This window comes from Falco rusticolus, chromosome 3 (genome assembly GCF_015220075.1).
Source record: "Falco rusticolus isolate bFalRus1 chromosome 3, bFalRus1.pri, whole genome shotgun sequence".
Taxonomy (NCBI): Eukaryota; Metazoa; Chordata; class Aves; order Falconiformes; family Falconidae; genus Falco; species Falco rusticolus.
In genome coordinates this window covers 76,432,043-76,451,022 of record NC_051189.1, presented here as the reverse complement: position 1 = coordinate 76,451,022, position 18,980 = coordinate 76,432,043, and the positions used below count along the sequence as shown (strand labels likewise).

Here is an 18,980-nt window from a genome sequence, read left to right as displayed (position 1 = left end):
CACTCCTCCTTGCTGCAGGTCTGCTTGGGAAAGCCTATCATTTTCCCTAGAAATCTCACCCTGCAAAATAGGACTCCCTCCTAGCTCAGCATCATAAACTCCAGTGTAGACCAGAGCTTAGATGAATGACTGCATTCTGTCCCAGCTATGCCTCCATTGTTTCCAGCCTTGACCACTTGTACCTGGAAAAGAGCAGCATTTTGAGATGCTCTTTTCTAGTTTAAAAAAAGTCAGAATTGGGCTTAAACTCTCACACCCGGGACACAAATGTCTCCTTAAATGTTTTACATATTCCACAAATTATTAAATAATGAATACAGCCTGAAAAGCTCAGCTTTAGAACACAGTACCCATTCTTAATTTTGCAAAGCAGCTTCCAACTAACCTCAAACAGCACTGAGAGTAAAACCAAGTCATATGACACATACAAATGTCATGCATTTAACCACAGCATTTCCAGCCTGAATACCAGTCTAAGACACATATACACAGCTGAACACCTCTTCTAGTCACTGATACCTATTTTATTCATTGCCTTCCTCACCCCCAGTAAATTCAAGGCAAGATTCCAGTGTTCCTAATCACTCATCTTTCACTTTGCTGTCATGTCAAGCCCCAAGCCCACAGCTGCATATTTTCCTGGCAACTGTGAATCAGCTCCCACCTTGATGACTGATTCACAGATCAGAATAAGACATGCTTACAGAAATTACTCTATTAACAACTTGCTATCCCCAGCTGCTTCTTGCCCTGCAACAATATCCCCCCCAGAGGCTGTGGCCCTGTCAGTTACATTAGTTAGTTACACTAACATACCCCAGTCCAGATTCCGGGAAGTATCCAGACTAAAAAGTTACTTATGATTTAGCTTTTTCTCTTAAGCAAATCATTCAGTTGGGATAACGATAAGAGTAGGTAGAATAAAGCTCCCAATTACAGACATAAAATGACTAGCAATTCTGGCATATGTCAATGTTTTTAAAGGTATCTGTGTGCCTCAGTAATTTTGTGCCAAATAGTAAAAATAAATATAAATCTGTTAATACAACTGGGTTACAGCTCAACAGAACACAGTTTTCAACTTCTGTAGATGTCTCATACTGAGGAGTTCCTTGAGCTGGAGAAATGCCTAGAAGTTATTAAAACAGCTCACATATTTGTTCTTCCAGTAAGGAAACAACATTTCTTGGCCAAAACATAAATATGATGCCCGGAGTGGGTCGCCTATAGACATTAACCTATGAGCACTCGAGGACTGAGTGGACACACAAATGTGCTTGCCTTTGCACGGATGACAGGGGGATTTGGCAGAACTAGAAATTAATGTGAAGTATAATGCAGACTTCAAAAGCTGCTCTCCAGCCGAGAGGTTATGCCACCCCCATTAAATACATGTAGCAAATTGGTCCTGGCACACCTGATTCCACCAGCTTTTCAATGATGAACCGTTAGGCAAAACTTTTACAGACTTCTGCTTTATAGAAAAACTGACATGCTGGAGAATTATAGGACTTGAAATAGTCACATATTCTCCCCACACTACATTAAAGGAAGCAACCCACAAAACCTGCGAAGAAAATAATTACATGGTTGAACAGCTAAGTATGCCTTTGAACATACCCTGCTTTTTCAAAACCTTGATTGAAAGCGCTACTGCAGCTGTGCTGTAAGTATATAAATGTGGTAAGGAATGATTAGAAATTAGCCATTCTCCTTCTCCCCAAACTATTTCTATATTAGCAGGGATATAGATAGAACAAGTTATAACAGAAGCAACTCCAACACAACAAAGTGTTCCTGACCATGTGAGTATTTTGACTAATCAAACAAATACTTTTGTAAGACAAACATACAACACCAGAGCATATTTATAGTTTTCACAATTCTGAAAATGGCTATAGTGTTCTTGGAAAGTAATATTAATCCACACATACAGATTAAGATACCCTTACATTGTAAATACAGCATTGTTCTCAAATCTGCTGAAGAAGTGTTAACACATTCCCTAACTTCTTAATCGGTGTGACCTTATAGAGTACATACTGAAGAGATGACCAAAGGAGGAGCTTTTTGGGGACCATTTCTCTCTCAAAATCTACTAAAAATGTACACAGCAAATAAAAATTAAAACTGTTGGCACCAATTCACAAAAACAGAAAATCCAACCCTACCCTGAAACCTTACCTAAAATTTTATTCTGATTCTACTTTCACACGCATAATATAGTGACAGTATTTCTTTCCATACAAATGGAAAAAGAGAAACAAATGCAACATTACTAAATCTATAATGCATATCTTACTGTGAAATACAGTAACTGCAGAGCATAGCCAAGTGTTCAAGACAAAAACTTCCTGTAGCTCAACTTGATTTAAAATTGCGATTCCATTTGTCTGCAAAAGCTTGAGTGGTACTTAAGTAATACATTTTTTAATAGTGTACAACAATTTCTCTTTCCATTTTTGGTTTATTAGAAGTCTAGACTTCACAAAGCTTATGATTAAGTCAAATTTGTGGGTCTAAAAAGTTATTTTCATATCTTTGCACTTACACTATAAAAATGGTAGAATACATACGTGCAAGTTTTACAATATGAATGCTGATAAACAGATGATGTTAATTTATTTCATACTTCCACGGTCATAATGAAAAATCACTCATGTTTACCTTCCACATAGCCAACTGTTGTAACTATAATTTCCCCATAGTTTTGTTAATTCCTTCCATTCATCTCTTCCAGAAAAAAACATAAAGAAATCACCCCAAATTAGCATCCCAGGTTTGGCAAGTCTCCAGTGAAACTTAGGATTTTTCTCACGAGTAAAGCAAGTTGAGAATACTAACTACAAGTCCTTAACCAGTGGAAGTAACCCCTTTACAGTGAGGCAATTTCTTATTCTGTAGAGTGTGATAGAGGGGGCAGACACTATACATGAATCTGCATGAATGCCAAGGGATATCATTGCCAAGTTACAACCACAATCAGAGCAATAACATGAGAGAAAAGGAATAACCCCCCATAACATGTCAGTTTCAAAAGAAAACCCTGCAAGCTCATGATTTGCATTCTTCCATCATACAGAGAAACAGGCAAGTAGTGACCATAAAATCTGACTCATATGTCTGAAAATCAATTGAAAAGTTACACTAATTCAGACTTATGAAATCAATATTTTGAAAAATATACGGTTCAATTATTAAGAACACCTGCACTACCAGGAACTTTCACACTACATAGAATCACATTCATTAAAATAGATGAAAGTACCTACAAACCAGCTCTTTATCACTCACTAAAAATGAAAAGTGGTCAGAGCTTCATCTCATTCTTCTAGTATTATCTTCTGAGGTAGGAAATGAAAAGAAATTAATCCAGCAGCTTGGCCTTGTATATACAGAAGCAACAGCAAAGCTTCTAAAGAAATGGGGTTTCTATAGAATCTGATTCTTGCAAGAGAATGCTGATAATTGATTGGGAAAATCTTGTTTCATGAGCTTCATTTAACTTGAGAGTCCCTTTCATAAATGAGAGGGATTGAGGGTGGGGGAGTCATCAGCTACCCTGCCACAGTAGCCCCAGGAGACTAAAGCAATCTTAGTTTTATTTAAAACAAGGCTACAATTTTCTTTTTAAATTACTTATGACTCAAATAGCTCTGAAAGGATCAATATTCCAAAGGCAAGATCAAACCCAAACCAGATGGATATTAGAAAATATTATAATACAAACTAAATGAGGCTTTGCACATTTCATTAGGTAAGAAATTTTTAAAGTACTTCTCTCATCATCAAACCTTTTATATTTCATATAATTCAGAACTTTAGTTTGCCTCATTACAAGCAGTGCATGAATTTTTCAAATAAGTAATTTTTTTTCCTGAAATGCCAAGTCTTAAGTTAACTTTGTTTCCTTCAACCAAATTAATTTCCATTCCCCTGAACAGGCTTCATATTCATAATCGGATTCAAAGTTAAATAATACTGAATAAAACCGGTTTCTGCTGCTCAATCTTATTTTACAAGTAAGTACCACAATAAACAGGAAATCCTCCTACTTTTCACTTCAAAAGTAGGATCTTACAGAACTGAACTCTGTTTTGGATCATTCTTTGCACATTCTTCATTTAAGTCGAGTACACTTTTAATACAACATAAAGCACTTACCCTTCTAACCTGACATCAGGTAAAGATCTGTTGAGTGCAATCATTTCACTTGCCATTAAATTAAATTGATTTATTTTAAACATTTCTTTCATTTTTTCTTGCTCCTCTTTTGGAATGACCACAGGCTTCCCCATCTCTCCAGGTCCTTCATGTGGTTTTTGTATGGGTTCTGGAACTAAAAATAGATAAAATATTGGTAACTAATTTTATGCTTGTTTTTGTTTGTTGATACTTTATTTTACACTGTAGGAGTGTGTACTCCTGTTTATAACAGTGTTCTAAACACCACCCCCACCCCCCACCCCCCACCCCAAGTTTTGGAATTGAAAACAAATCTTCATATTTGGGAGTTTAACAGAAGTAGTTATGCACTACTCTTGGACACCACAATTCATTTGAAAAAACAGTAAGGGTTTATATCTATTAGCATTATGTCCTAATTGACTTTGCTGTTAAAGTTCTAGAACAACAGACATTTATAATCTAGATTGTTCTTGCACACACAAGCTTTTCAGGAAAAGTTGGATTTTTCTTTATGGGGATTTTAGTAAAGGTTCAAGTAAAATTATATCTTTATATTTATTTCAACATTTTTATTTTGACGGAATGACATCGGCATTTACAGTTTAGAAACAATTTCTCTTAGGTTTACTAACGTTATTTTTAGTCAACATCATTACATTTTGGAGTTTAATGTTACTACTTGAAACAGAAACATTAACATTTAGCATGTTTAAACCGAAGAAATCTTAAATAGCATATATCTGATCAAACTGATGAGGGAGACAGGAAAGAAAAAAGGAATCCAGACTCTTGTATTATTTGTTTTTTTTAAACAAGTGAAAAAACAAATAATTAAAAAATAATTTAAAAAAACCTGTTACATTTTCTTTACAAATACTCATTTATTTTCTCCTGAACTGGAATGTTTTAAATGCCTGAATACTGAATTTGAAATATATTACTACTTTACAAATCGAATACAAATTTTAATTAAAAAAAAATAGTAATTTAAAATCTAAATGGAGGAACTGGAGGTATTTTAAAATAAAGGCACCAAAGCCCTCAGTAATAAGCCTAGCTTCAAGTTATCTTTAATTTGCATCTAGGACAGCACAGTGTAATTAAAGCTTATGCCAAGAGCAAGTCGCCGTGTAAAGAATAAAAATAAAATTTAAAAGAAAGCCCAAGACTTCCATCCTTGCTGAAACACTAAGACTTAATATATATTCTTACTAATAACTGAAACATTTTGCTAGTTTGCATTTAGCATTTATCTGTTAAAAGCACAATGTGTTCCTTGAGAAACTTTCATTTTCAAGTACTTGAAGCGATTGCACTATTTGCATTAGCACAGTAACATTTAGCAGAGAAAATCCTCCCGCCATAGAGATGCTTTCTTTTTACCAAAATGCCCTTGACTTCCAGTTGAGCTATACAATTCTAGAAGCTGCCAGCCATCCACACATACACTGAAAACTGACAGAATGAGTATGTCCAAGCAGGTCCTGAGCGGACTGACTTAGGCACTCTTTTAACCAGGGGTTAAAATGAGCAAGCAGTTTGCTTTGCATCTTTGCCTCCTAGGAAAGTACTATTGAACCCACATCAAAACTTGCTGATTAGCCATTGCATAACCTTTTAAACTAGAATTTTTGTCTTTTGGAGGGATAAGTAATATAAAAGTATGGTACACAATCAGTCAATTATTTGGGCTTACTTTAGATATTCATCTTGGTTTTATTACGTGGGCTACTATAACTTTTTATTAAGTGTATAGCAATTAGTGTATAGGTTCACTTGGACAGAAAATGATTAAATGATGCATGTTCAACATACCTAAAATGATTAAACAAAAGCTATCAGAATATAGTTATAGTCACCATGATTTTTAGCATTCTGAAGAGTGAATACCATATTTGCTTTTCAGAAGAAAAAATAATTTCCTGTTTCGTTTACACTCCGAGTTGTTTCTTAACTTTGACTAAACCAGTTACACTGAATAGCTAAATTAACCAAAACCACATCTTTCACATTTGCAGATCTTGCTGTTAGATGCTACTTGAGGACATCAGCAAGTTGGATTCCAGGTGTATAAATTCCACAAATTCATCAGTTGAATTTTTAAATTTCTCTAGCAAATACATACTACTTGATTACACATTTTACCTAAATAAAGTAGCCCCCACTTCTGCAGAAAAATCCAGCAACAGCTAATTAGATCCACAGATATTTTATGGAACTCACTAAATGCAAAGACAAGCAAGCTTGGCGTGCAGGCACAGTGATGACTTTCCAAGAAAAGTTAACCATTTTCTCTGAGGTTTCTGCATTTATGGTAATCTGTTTTCCCACAAAAGCATGTAGCTCCATATAAACACAAACCAACATGATTTTCCCAAAATTACAAATTTTATGGACAGGTAAAACCTCAGAGAAGTTTTGTCTCTTAGACACACCTCAGCCTTTAGAGAACTAGGCTGATTTTTTTGATGAACAGTTCCTCTTTTCAAAAACTGAATCTGTGTTTTATATCTTGAAGCTGCTCACTTTTCTTCTTAGGAATTTTTTATGCAGATGAGAATATTCAGAACCAAGTCACAACTTAAGAGATCCATCATTACCAAAGAGCTCAAAATTCAGAACATGAGGCCTTAATTGGCACTTGACAAAAATGGCTGGTCCTAGTTTAAATTTGTCATTGCCCCAAGAAAAGAATGTAAATAGCAAGTAGCTGAGATAACAAGACTCTTGCAATACCAATCCTAGGTCTGAGATATATTTTTTTCCCTCCAAGGATTCTAATCATTACATAACTGGAATGCCATTTGAGGCAAAAAAAAAAAGGGAAAAAGGATGAGTTTGGAAGTTTACTTAGAAACTGCATCAAGTGCCAAAGCTGAAAGTTCCTTTGCAGTCATATCTTTAGGGAGCCTGTAACTGTGGTAACAAAGGACTCATTTGATTTTCATTTAAGTCAAGACCTCTGAGCTGATATACAGGACTCTTACAGAAATAAGATGGAGCTACACAAAAAAAACTTTATTAGTAAAACCACAGTACCACCTGGGCATTTTTTGTTTACAGAAACAGTCCCTTTTTATATAGTTGGAAAACAGTCTGAACTCTTTCTTTAAGTCTAGAACTCGTTTACACTTATCAGTAAGTTCTGATCCAAGCTGTGAAATCTAAATTGTAATGTCAAAACCCCACCTGGAAACAATAATGCTCAACTAGCTATTCTATGATTTTCAGGTTTAGAAAAAACGACTACATAGCATGGACGACGCTTACTAAGGTTCTGTGATTATCTTTCCAACTCACGACAACCTTTAAACTTACACCAATAGCCTTCCATCAACAGCTACTCTTTGTGAATTTGACTGATGAACCATCAGGAATTATAAAAAGGGAGCCACTACCCAGAGGCTATACCAATAGAAAGAAAATCTGTGACAGTTTGGGCAAGGGATATACACCATCCAGGTCAACTGGGTAGCTCAGAATAGGTGGGACAAACTGGGTTGAGCACTGAGGAGAGCTTTCCCCAACCTACTCCCACCTATCTGGAGTGGTCACAGCGGGGAGAAGAGCGAGCAGCAGTACCAGCCAGGACAAACACAGGCTCCCTTCCCAGCTCCCAAGACTGATGCTGGAATCAACACTGCTAGATGTTCTGATCCCGTTTCCGCAGGCTGCCTCCCAAAGCTACCCTTGTTGTCTTCCGCCATGGTGGAGGGGCTGGGAGCCTACTGCCAAACCATCCCACACAATTACAGTCACTAGACTGTAACTACTCCTCCTCTGGTATCACTTTAGTTCCCCAGACCTGTACCACCCAGACTCCATGCCAGGCCCCCTTTTCCAGAAACATCTTCATCTCAGCTCTCTCGCTCACAGCCTGGTAAGCGCTTGTTCCTTTTCCATATCACCTTTTGTCCCCTCATCTCCACATTTGCATCATTTCAACTACCAACCCTCAACACCTCTCTGATAGTGGACACAAGGACCTTTATCCCACTCATCTTACATTTCCCCATAATCATGTACGTACATTTTTCCACAGATCCACATTCCTTTACTACTTATTTTGAGCAATTTGTAAAATGTAACGGTGGTATACATACAATCCAATATTAGATGCATAAGCTGAAGCTCACAATTTAAGATGCTACTATCCTATGCCATCAATACCTAGGAGAAATTTTTTTCCCAAAGGCAATTTAGACCACGGCTCTTAAGTCTCATTCTGATAAAAGAAACTCCCTTCATTTTCTGTATTAGAAACCTAAGGAAAACATCCTTGTAACTTCAAAAAAGCCTGAACTGTCCAAAATTATGCTCAAAATCCTTTGCTCCTGCTGAAATATCTAAAGACAAATCTTTCCAACTAGGCGAGCATAGCCTAAAATAAACTTACAAACTCTTCAGAAAAACTTAACTCATATGTCAAGTAGGTTCATTAAATGCCATGGAATTCTTCCACGAATTGCAAAGAGAAGCTATATACCAGAGTGACACAGACAAGAGACTATTAAATTCAGAACACTTACATAATTTATGCTGAATCAAGAAAACTAAATCAATTATGGAAATGAAGGGGGGGTGAAATGTGAAGTGCAAAAGCAGATTTTGATAAAAGCTTAACAGAAAAAATAACTTCAATGTTATCTGAGAAAATTCTAGCCATTCTGAGTGGGAATAAATCCACTACAGACTCTAGTCAGTAAACTACCGGTACAAGCAGGAATATCTAAGATCAGGCATGCAACTGGGTAAAAATAAGTGCCACAGTGTCAACTACAACCACAGTTTCTAGCAGACATATTTCTGCACATACCTTAAGAAAAGTTAGCTGTTTAAAAAAACAAGACAAATATACAAAACTATACACAAGGTTTTGTTTGGTCGGTTGGTTTGGGGTTTTTTGTTTGTTTGTTTACAAGCCAACTATAAGATATTAAAAAGCTAAAGGAGTTTAATACACACAGGTTAGGGAAAGGCCAGAATGAAGGCTGTACTCAGCTAAGTAAAACTCATGTTGCATAGGGAAAGTTATAAGCTTTAAAAACTGCAGATCTTCCCTCACCTGAAGGATCCCCCCCAATGACTTTGTGTAAAGTCATCTGAACTTTCCACACCTTCATATATCAAACCAAGTTTGATTTATATATTGACTACAATTGCTGTTTGCCAAAAGCAGAAAAAAATCCTGTTGCAATTCTAAAGAAGCCTGATGTAAGTTATCTCCTTAGCATCATGTAAAAACTTTGTGGGAACCTGAAAAGTAGACTCATTCCTTACCACCACAGTATCAGTCATCATCTTACACTCTGATGTAAAAAAAAAATTCCCAACTTTGGGGGTGGGGGCGGAGGGGGAGAGGTAAAAAAAAGGAAGACTGAGTTCCTATAAAAGACATACTTTCTACAGAACCCTAATTAATTTTCTTTTCACTTTCTTTTCCACTTACTGAAAAAGAAACCCGGAAGATGAAATGCAAACAGCTGAAAATTTATGCCCTTTCTGCAAAACTCAAGTGAACTAGAACCTCTATAAAATGTTTGCATGCAGCTGTGGAAACTACTGTTCAGAGGTACTAAGCACAGAAATTCCGCATTTCCTATACATTGTGTTTCCCTGTGGAGATTTATTGGCTTGTTTTCATCATGGGGGAAAAAAACTACAACAAAACTAACATTTCCTAAGCATGTTCCCAGAGTTATTCTATAACAGAGCAATAGGGTTCTTAAAACATTTCAGAAAATTTCCCAAGAAGGTCAAAGTTGTCCATACCAGATGTGAACAGGTGAAAATGTTTTTGTGATGGAAAGCATTAATTAATCTAAAGTACAATTGGCTGATCAGACTTAACATTGAGCATCACTGATTAAGTTTCCTACAGCAGCAGCGAAACATACAAACACAGCTCTCCCTGTGGGAGAGACCCCCATAACTACAAAATTAGATGCTTCACAAATGAACTAGAGGCAGCAGGTGCCTGCAGTTCTAAATACTTGTGCTGAGACATGGTAGAGATGAGAAGTCTCCCTACACCAGCTCTTTATCCCATGTGATCAGCTATGAAGGCCTCCCTGAAATAAAGCTGGCAACGTGAATGGTACTGGCTTTCCAAAAAAACCTCATTCAGCTCATCTAACCGGTACCCAAAAACTACCATGTCAGTTAACAAAACCTAAATCTTATCTGAAGATCTTTAGTACTGAATAATACGGCTCTCACTTCAAAGGAAAAGTTAAGTACATAAGTATGTGTGTATATATGTGTATATACCCCCCATATTTGTCACTTTTACATGCAAGTTTATTCTAGTTATTTTCATATATTTATTTTCATTACAACATTCACTGTCCTTTATTGCTATAGTCAGTTAAATTTTGGCTTAGGTGGGGTTTTGTGGTTTTGTTTGGGGCTTGGTTGTGGGCTTTTTTGTAGGGGGGTGGACAGTGGTGTGGTGTGCACTGTGGCAGGGCCAGGGCACAAGTAAGTGTGGTCATTGGTTTGGCCTGTTTTACTACCAAGTCTAGTGAAGTTAACAATGCCTTTGCTTCCTCACTGCTGGAAATTTAGAACATGCTTTAGACTATATTAACATAGCTCACATTCCTAAACAGCTTGCTGTTGCACAGTTTTATTATTTTTCCATACACATTCATGCTTAGAATTCTACATCTTAAGTATTTAAATCTGTAACATACATCTCAGCAACGTGCTTATTTCATTCAAACAAACATTGAACATTTAGCAACATCTGAATGCTGATGCAATGCTATATTGTTGGGGCAAAAAAATCAAACGTTTAAAAGGAGTGCAATTTTACATGAGCACAATTTAAAGATTACTCAGGCAGAAAACTTACCATCTCCAGCAGGCAGGCCTCGTTCTTTTTTCTCATCACATTTGTTGCATTCACTGAAGTACAACAATAGAAACATATCCAGAAGGACCCAAACCAAAGAGGTGGCAAGGACCACCTTGCAATATGCAAATTTTTTCATGGCACTTTAAGTCAAATACAAAAATAAAAAAAGTATAAATAAAAATATCAACAAGTTGCTTTAATCCACTTTGAGAGGCCACGTTCTGTATCTGGAAAAAAAAAAAGAAAAAGAAAAAAGTCACAAAAAGTTACCTGAGGCCAGCAGCTAAAGGCAGAATTTTTATCTACTTTTTAAATGTAACTATTTAATTACCAAATGCTGTATGTATCAAAATGAATCCTCTATGCACGCCAATGAGATTAAGGGAATAGGGTCAATTAAAGCAGCATTATTCTAGTCCTTTGAAACAGAACGAGTGACTAAAACAGAGTGCTCTGCTGAGCCACGGGAGAAGAGGGTAGGCAGGCACATATAATGAAATTAAAAGGAACTCTCTGGATCCTCTGGAAATCAGAACAAGCTAAATGAATGACAAATGACAAATCAGGAACATCTCAGAAAGCAGGGTATCAATCTGTGCTGCATGAAGCCCATGGCTAATATTCCTCATGCTCCTCCCATGTAGTACACTCTGACCTTCTGGGCTCATCACTAGGAACACTAGTCTACAAATGCCTGTATTTTACATGGAGTCTAATGGCATATTGCACCTACATCACAAAGAAAAATGCTTTGCTTTCAGCCAACCAAAAATAAACACCCCTTTTGGTAAAGTTAAACAGTAAGTAAAGTGAAGCAAGTACCTGCAAGCTATTGTGATCACTTACTAGGCATTCAAAGCTAAAGGTGTCAACTATATAATTCTGATGCTTAATAGTTTAAATTCTTATAAAACAATCTTTTATATATTTTTCGACATGCATACATTAAAATTTTAGAATGCCAGCCTTTGAAATTATCTTTTTTCCTACTGAAACTACAAGCAAATTTTGTTACAAGGACTGCTTTTTTTCCATGACTGACAGGTGGGTAGGGCAGAGTCAAGAAGAACTTGGAGCTTGTTCACTTACACTAAAATATGATAATTTATTTACATTTTTTTTATTTTTTTAACCAAAAGGTTCCCCAGCAGTGCTGAAATGTTTCAAAGTACTCCCAAAGTATTTCCCAATTGGAATAGCTTACTAGTTAAAACCAGATATGAGATATTCCTAACTTAGAAAATACATAGAAATAACACTCTTCAAAACCACACTAGGATTTGAAAATTGACATACACACAGCTTCTCTTACATGCTTTCAGCCTAGACTGAAGAATTTATTGGAAAGGAAAACTTTAATCATAAACCACGATTATGCAAAAACCTCACCAAAAAACTGCATCGTTAAGACTACCATTTCTTTAGTATCTAATTGTCATAATTTGATTCCTCACTCTCACACACACACGCTTCTTGAGTGAAAATACTATGACATCCCCCTTGTAAATACAGCTTATTCTTCTTTGCAGGAGAGACACTCATGTCTCCATGCATCCCTATACACTTAAGTGGTATAGGTTTGGATGGCATAGTAGCGTAGGAGCCTATAGCTTTCCAGTTGTACAAGACTGGAAGGGCATATATCCCTCTGCTTCCTGCATAGGTGTGCACCACATGCCAAGAAAGAGTTTTGTTTGGGATAATCTCAGTTTGCATCTATATAGTTTTGGTATACAGGGATGACTATATAAAATTAGGAACTGCGGAAGTATCTGTAAGTAACAACTTGATGGTAAAATAGCAGGTGAAGTTATACTACGAAACACTAAGTGAAGTATGTTAAGAAAAAAATCCTAGGGATTGGTTGTTTGGGTTTTTAAATAGACACAAGTGGGCCTGAACTCTGGATCTTGGAGTTGCACTATAAGCACTGGTGATCAGCAGCAGTGAAAGAAAAATAATTTGTTACAGACTACTAACCGAAGAACAGAAACCAAACCACCACTATGCCATTACACAGTATCTGCTGTCTCAAGCGCTGGATGAACATCCAGTCTTATAATTTCAAAAAGGATATAGAAGGGTTAGAAAGGACAAGTCAGAAGGGCAAAAGGATGAAGACAATAGCTTCATCACAAGATGTAAGTGAAGACAATAGCATTCTTCTCGTCTGGAAAAGATGTAACCCAAATCAAGTGGCAGGTCTATAACATCAAAGGCTGCATGGAGATAAACAGAGAATAACTGTTGCCTGTTACTCCTACTTCTTATATTGGCAGAAATCAAGTGAATTTAGCAGAAAGACATTAAAAACCAAAAGGAACGTAGTCCCCACAACGTGTAGTTACGTTAGGGGAACTGCCTGCCACAGTACACTGCCAGCACTGCAAGTCTATTCATCAGCTATTAAATATCCAGCCCTCACCCCTACTTCAGGCAGTCCCTGACTGCGACTCTCAAGTCACTGCACACTAGGAGAGCACAGTGAGGAAGTGTCATTACAGTTTCCCCTGTTCTCTTCCCATGATATACACTATCAACCACTGGCAAAAACAAGTACTGTATACAAATAAAATCTGTTTGACATGGTAAGACAGTACTTAAATTCTCCATACAATAGCTTTCTTCTTTTGCTCTAATTCGACATACTATAGAAATGATCTGGCAAAAAGTCATACCACCACCCTGCTTGCAGTTAAAGAAAACAACTGCTAATTAAAAATAGTAAGTTCAGACTTGTGAGATATTAGGCTATAAAAGAAAGTATAAAACACACAGGAGCACAGTGCTTAGGGGTCCTCAGGCTAGCAAGACACTGGTAGAACTGTAACCTACACCTTTCTGTCCATAAAAATACCAACTATATGAAGTGTTTTAAAATACATTGGCTGGCACTATATCTGCCTCTAATGCAAGAAAATTCCTTTGAGAGTTCAGTGAAATGTGAAAGAGACACCTTCTGAACCCTTTGAATCCTTTGAGGGTTCAGGGAGTGAGTAAGAGACAGCAATGCAAAACTTACTTTGCACACTGCTTTTTCAATTCACACACACTGATGGACCATTGATAAGGCCCTTTAGACAAAGGCTCTCACTCCACTGGGCTGTTGACCATCTCACAAGTTACACTGTAATCACACTGTAATTTTACCACTGTTTTTTGAGACAGCACTTCCACTGTCTGCGTACCAGCAGAATTCAGGCAGCACAGCAGTGAAGCAGAAGGGCCCAGAAACTCTGCTGAAGCAACTGCTCTTAGAATGCCAGAGCCTTGACCCAGAAAGAGCTCCAGAAAGACAGCTCTACCATGCAGGGCTTGGGCTGTAAGCTGGTGTTGGAGTGATGGTGGTGGCCTCACTCGTGGGAGCGGTGCTCTGCCTGAGAAGCTGCTTCTTCAATGGAAGGGGCTACAGGACAACGTGAGCACACCGGTACAGCATGAACAAGGGTGACCAATTGGTAGATGCATTTGCAGAGACCTTGCAGTGCCACAAGTCTGAGCACCATGATGCAAGGAAGAAGAGACAGGTAGGCATTGCACTCAAAGGATAAGTGGATGGACACTCCCAAGGTGGTGGCTGAGTCCCCAAGGTGGTGAAATTAGTGACTTGTGGCAACAGAAGGAAAGTCTGCAGCCATGCATTTCCAGAACAGTTACACTGCCTGGGATGCTGTTGAAAGACTGATGAGTCTGCTCAAGTTCAGCTCTTAGACAACCATTCCTTGCCTGTTCCTTCATGTGTGAATCAATGATACTACCAGGTGCGAACCTGAGCATATGAGCAGTAACTGCAGAGCTTGGAAGGGTAGAGATCAGCAGGCATGAGACCCAGACACTGCTCTCCTCAATTGCTGCAGTGAGAGGGCAAGATTCAGGCAGGAGCGCACACAGCCTGTCAATACTTGGCTGCACGGCTAGTGTCAAAGGCAGGCCTCTAAGGCCACAGGACCTGCTTTGAGGAATGAGGGCTGCTGGCCAGGATCTCAGTGACAAAGTGAGGCCAGCAGCATCACGGAAGGGCTCTTACACTACTTCTGTGAAGCACACAGAAGGTGGAAGCAGAGCTACTTTAGAGGAATAAAGAAACCTCCTGAGAGTGTAGGGAGGTACTCAATGAACCCTGCAGTTCAAGTTCAGAAGAAACGAGAGCAGCAACAAGGCACCTGTAAGGATGATGGCAAAAGCAAGGCTAAGAGTAACGCAGATCCACTGCTGTTGGGGGGGCAGCAGACCTGGTGACAATGGGTGTGGGAAATGCTAAGATACTCAGTGCGACTCCTTTGTTATTGGGTCCCCCAGATCTGCCCAAAAAGCAGACTGATCCTATTGTAGGGTCATTCTTTACCATCTCTGACAAGTCACAGTGATCCAGAGTTGCCTCAGGATTAGGAAAAAAAAAAAGCTATCATCAAGAAGGAAGAGTCTAGAGAACCACCTTCTAGTCAGTGTCACTACAGTCCCTGAAAAGATTACGGAACAAATCCTCCTGGAATCTATATCCACAAACAAACAAAAAAAAAAAAGAAAAAAAAAGAGAAAAAAAGAGGGTGGGGTGGGGTGTGTGTGGCAACTGGGAACAGACAGCACAGATTCACCAAGGACTTGACCAACCTGGCAGCTTGCAGTAAGGAGAGGACTGGTTTGGTGAGCAAGGAAAGATCAGTGAATATCGTTTACCTTGCCTTTAACAAGGACTGTGATGACAGTCTTCCAGAGTACTTTGTCAGAACTGAACAAGGCATGATCTTCATGAAGAAGTGGGCTATGAGGTGGGTGGACTGCCAGCTGGAACAGCAGGCTGCATGGGTTTTGACCAGCAGTACGAAATCCAGGTGACACATTCACCAGTGGCATCTTTCAGACGTCAAAACTAGAGCTGATGCTGGTTAGCATCTTTACCGAGAACCTGGGGGACAGGAACAAATGCATGCTCCGCAAGGTTGCTGGTGACACCCCACTGGGGGTGCAGCATGCAGATGATTCCCTGAAACAGTATCCTGGAATAGCCCTGGGTGGCCAATCCTTGTGACACCCAAGGGCTAGAAAAACAGTTGGGTTGAAAACCTCACAAAGTGCAACAAATCCAAGTACAAAGTCCTGTACCCAGCACTGAATAACCTTATTATCCATTTGGACTGGATGACAAGAGGCTAGGAAGCTGTTCTGCAGAAAGAAACCTTTAGAGCCTGATAGCGAGTTTAATATGAATTAGTGTGTTCTTACAGCAAAGAAAGCCAACTGCACCTATAAACAAGTCCGGTAACCACAGCAATAATCCCAAAAGGCATTGGTTTAATAATTGCCTTTGCTACTGAGTAATGTAATAACACTGAAGATTTTTGCCAAACCAGGCATTTTTCCTCCCTTCAATATACTGGATAATAGACCACAAAACCTTTACACCATGGAAGTAAAAGTAGTATTAAAAACACCTTGGAAGTAGAAAGAGAGGCTGTAACTTGGCAAGAATAAACTGAAAGGAGGAAAAATGGCTATGTTCAAGTCTTGTTACTTCTGAAGGTCAAGTGATTCCCCCCTCCGACAAAATCCATGATACACTATAGAAGAAGGTCATCTTTAAAATTACTGGTCTTATAATGTGCATTGTTTCACTTTACCACCTCTCTTACCAACACAGTTGGCATTGAAAAAAATGCTTAGTCTTTTCAATACGACACGTGACTATTGAGTCATTTTTATCTTTGGACCAACTTCATCTTTATTTACACTAGTAATCAGTCTTCAATACGACTTTGTAACAGACTTGACACAGGACTTCATTGCTGTTATTCAATGAAATCAGGATCCTACACTGGATGTGGCACTGAAAAAGCTGATGTAAAGTTTGCTTTCCAAACTTGCAGATATGAATAAACAGAAGTTGGCACAAAGTAAGGGTTCATCAAGATCCTGGCACATTTGCTATTTCTAAGCCATTAATATCAATTTAAACAAAATGGAAAGCAATTAACTGAACAGCATATAAGAAAAGATTGATGGCCTACACAAAATTGAATTTTCAGCTCCTCAGTCCATTTAGTAATGAGGGAGAAAATACTGGCATACTCTAAGGTAACATATTAGGCATATGTATGGATTTTTGAACAAACTTCTGAAAAATGAAGCAAACGCAAATTGGCATTGAGTATTGTCTAAAACTTCATATATCTGAACTATTAATGAGGCCTATCTAGTTTAGTATGTCTCTATTTGAGAACAGAAGCGACTAGACTCAGGTTTCTGAAGTAGTTTTTCTACTGTGATGATGCTTGGGTTGGTTTCTTTTAACTGGCACATGCTCTGTTAAATTATTAGTGCTTTGCAGAGAGCTCATTACCATCAGCTCATCAGTAAATAGGTCTATTTGAGGACAAATAAAGCATTGCCTAGTTTCAATGCTACAAAAGCAAATTTAAAATACCATTTGAATCAGAGGGTCAACCCATCACTATGCAAAACAGGTGTATTCTTTGGCTTCTTCACAGAAACACAAACACACCTGGTAAATTTCATCAGGCAAAAAAATATTCATGAGCTCAAGAATGCCAGTACTCTCTTCTGCTCAGAAATTAACACAGAAGTACTCTTCATTGGCCTACACTCATTTGATGGATTTTGAAAGGTTTTAGTATTCAAAAGTCATCTGTTCGGTACGATTCAGAAACAGTAAGTTCTGAACAAGTGATGAGAGAAAACAGATCATACTAGTCTGAGCAGTATGACATTAATTCATTAAAAGCAAGCCTACTCTTCAGAAAAATCTGAGAAATGTAGGTGAATAACATCAATTTCTATTCTTCTTGGTCTGTGTAGGAAGACTGAACTTCCAATTAATTAGAAGTGAATTTTCAATTCATAAGTCAATTTTTTAAATTGACCATTTGAAAAACCTCATCAGTTAAGTTTCTAAAACTGGTGGGCCTTGGAATGAAGGAGGAGTAAAATAGAAACATAGGATTAGCTGACTACACTTGAAAAACAAGGATGAACTTCACACAGAAGCTGAATTTATTGGTTCATAAAGGCCTTTCTCCAGTTAAATTAAAATGCATAAATATGCTTATAAAAGTAGAAGCTCTTATGAGATGAAAATCCTGCTCATCACATAGAAAAGCAATGCCAAAAATTGAACAACAGGTATGTACTCCATCCACAACTCTGTCAAAGTGTATAGAACTAAGTCACTGTGCTCTTGAACCTCGGATTCTTCCAGTGTAAAATCACAGAACCATAGAATAATTCGGGTTGGAAGGGACCTTCTTATCTAAGTAGTCTTTACTTCACCTCTAAATTTTTATGACTAGTTCTAATACTACTTCTACAGATACATAGTGAGGAAATAACATTTCTAAATTCAGAAAAAACACTTTCAAATCCAAGCTCTTCTTTCAGTTACTGCAAGAAAATTTAAAAGACACTGCTATTTTGGTACCTACACTTTTCAGAAACCTCTTAACTACAATCATTTAACTTCTGAAAACAATTTATCATTTTGCAAATTATTGCTTAGCAGTTTCTCAAATGAGTTTGTAAGTAGTATGTACTATCTTGATTAAATCTTAAAATTTTCAAGAAATCAAGCAAGCATTTGGTCAACACTTTCAAGTAGCTCCCACTACTACACAGTCCTTCCTGATTCTCTTCCTAATCAGCACTACTCAAATAAAAATAATAAGTTGCAGATTAATAACTACCTAGTATGATCCAAATACTAGCTATACAAGAAATATGGTTTACCTCCATTTAATAAAGATGAAATATGTGAAAATTAATTGCAACAGGGACAAAGAATGGAAATGATCAAACCCAAGAGGAAGCAAAACCAACTGAGACCACCTACTCTGGTAAAACCAGGACAGCCTGTATAATCCCTTCAGTAGAGCCCAGAAAGAACTGCCACGTGAAATTTCAAGGTGTGATAGCAGAAGAGTCT

General features: G+C 37.8%; 1 protein-coding gene across 2 annotated transcripts in view; it reads right to left on the bottom strand.

Moving 5' to 3' along the window:
* The window catches only part of GALNT1 (polypeptide N-acetylgalactosaminyltransferase 1), a 92,480-nt gene that overhangs the window by 33,906 nt on the left and 39,594 nt on the right, over positions 1–18,980 (bottom strand). For both annotated transcript variants that reach the window (XM_037379979.1, XM_037379980.1), the window contains exons 3-4: positions 11,045–11,274; positions 4,165–4,339 (exon numbers count right to left, since the gene is read on the bottom strand). In XM_037379979.1, the coding sequence (XP_037235876.1) occupies positions 4,165–4,339; positions 11,045–11,183 (314 nt within the window). In that variant the 5' untranslated portion in view covers positions 11,184–11,274. The remainder of the gene's footprint in view (positions 1–4,164; positions 4,340–11,044; positions 11,275–18,980) is intronic.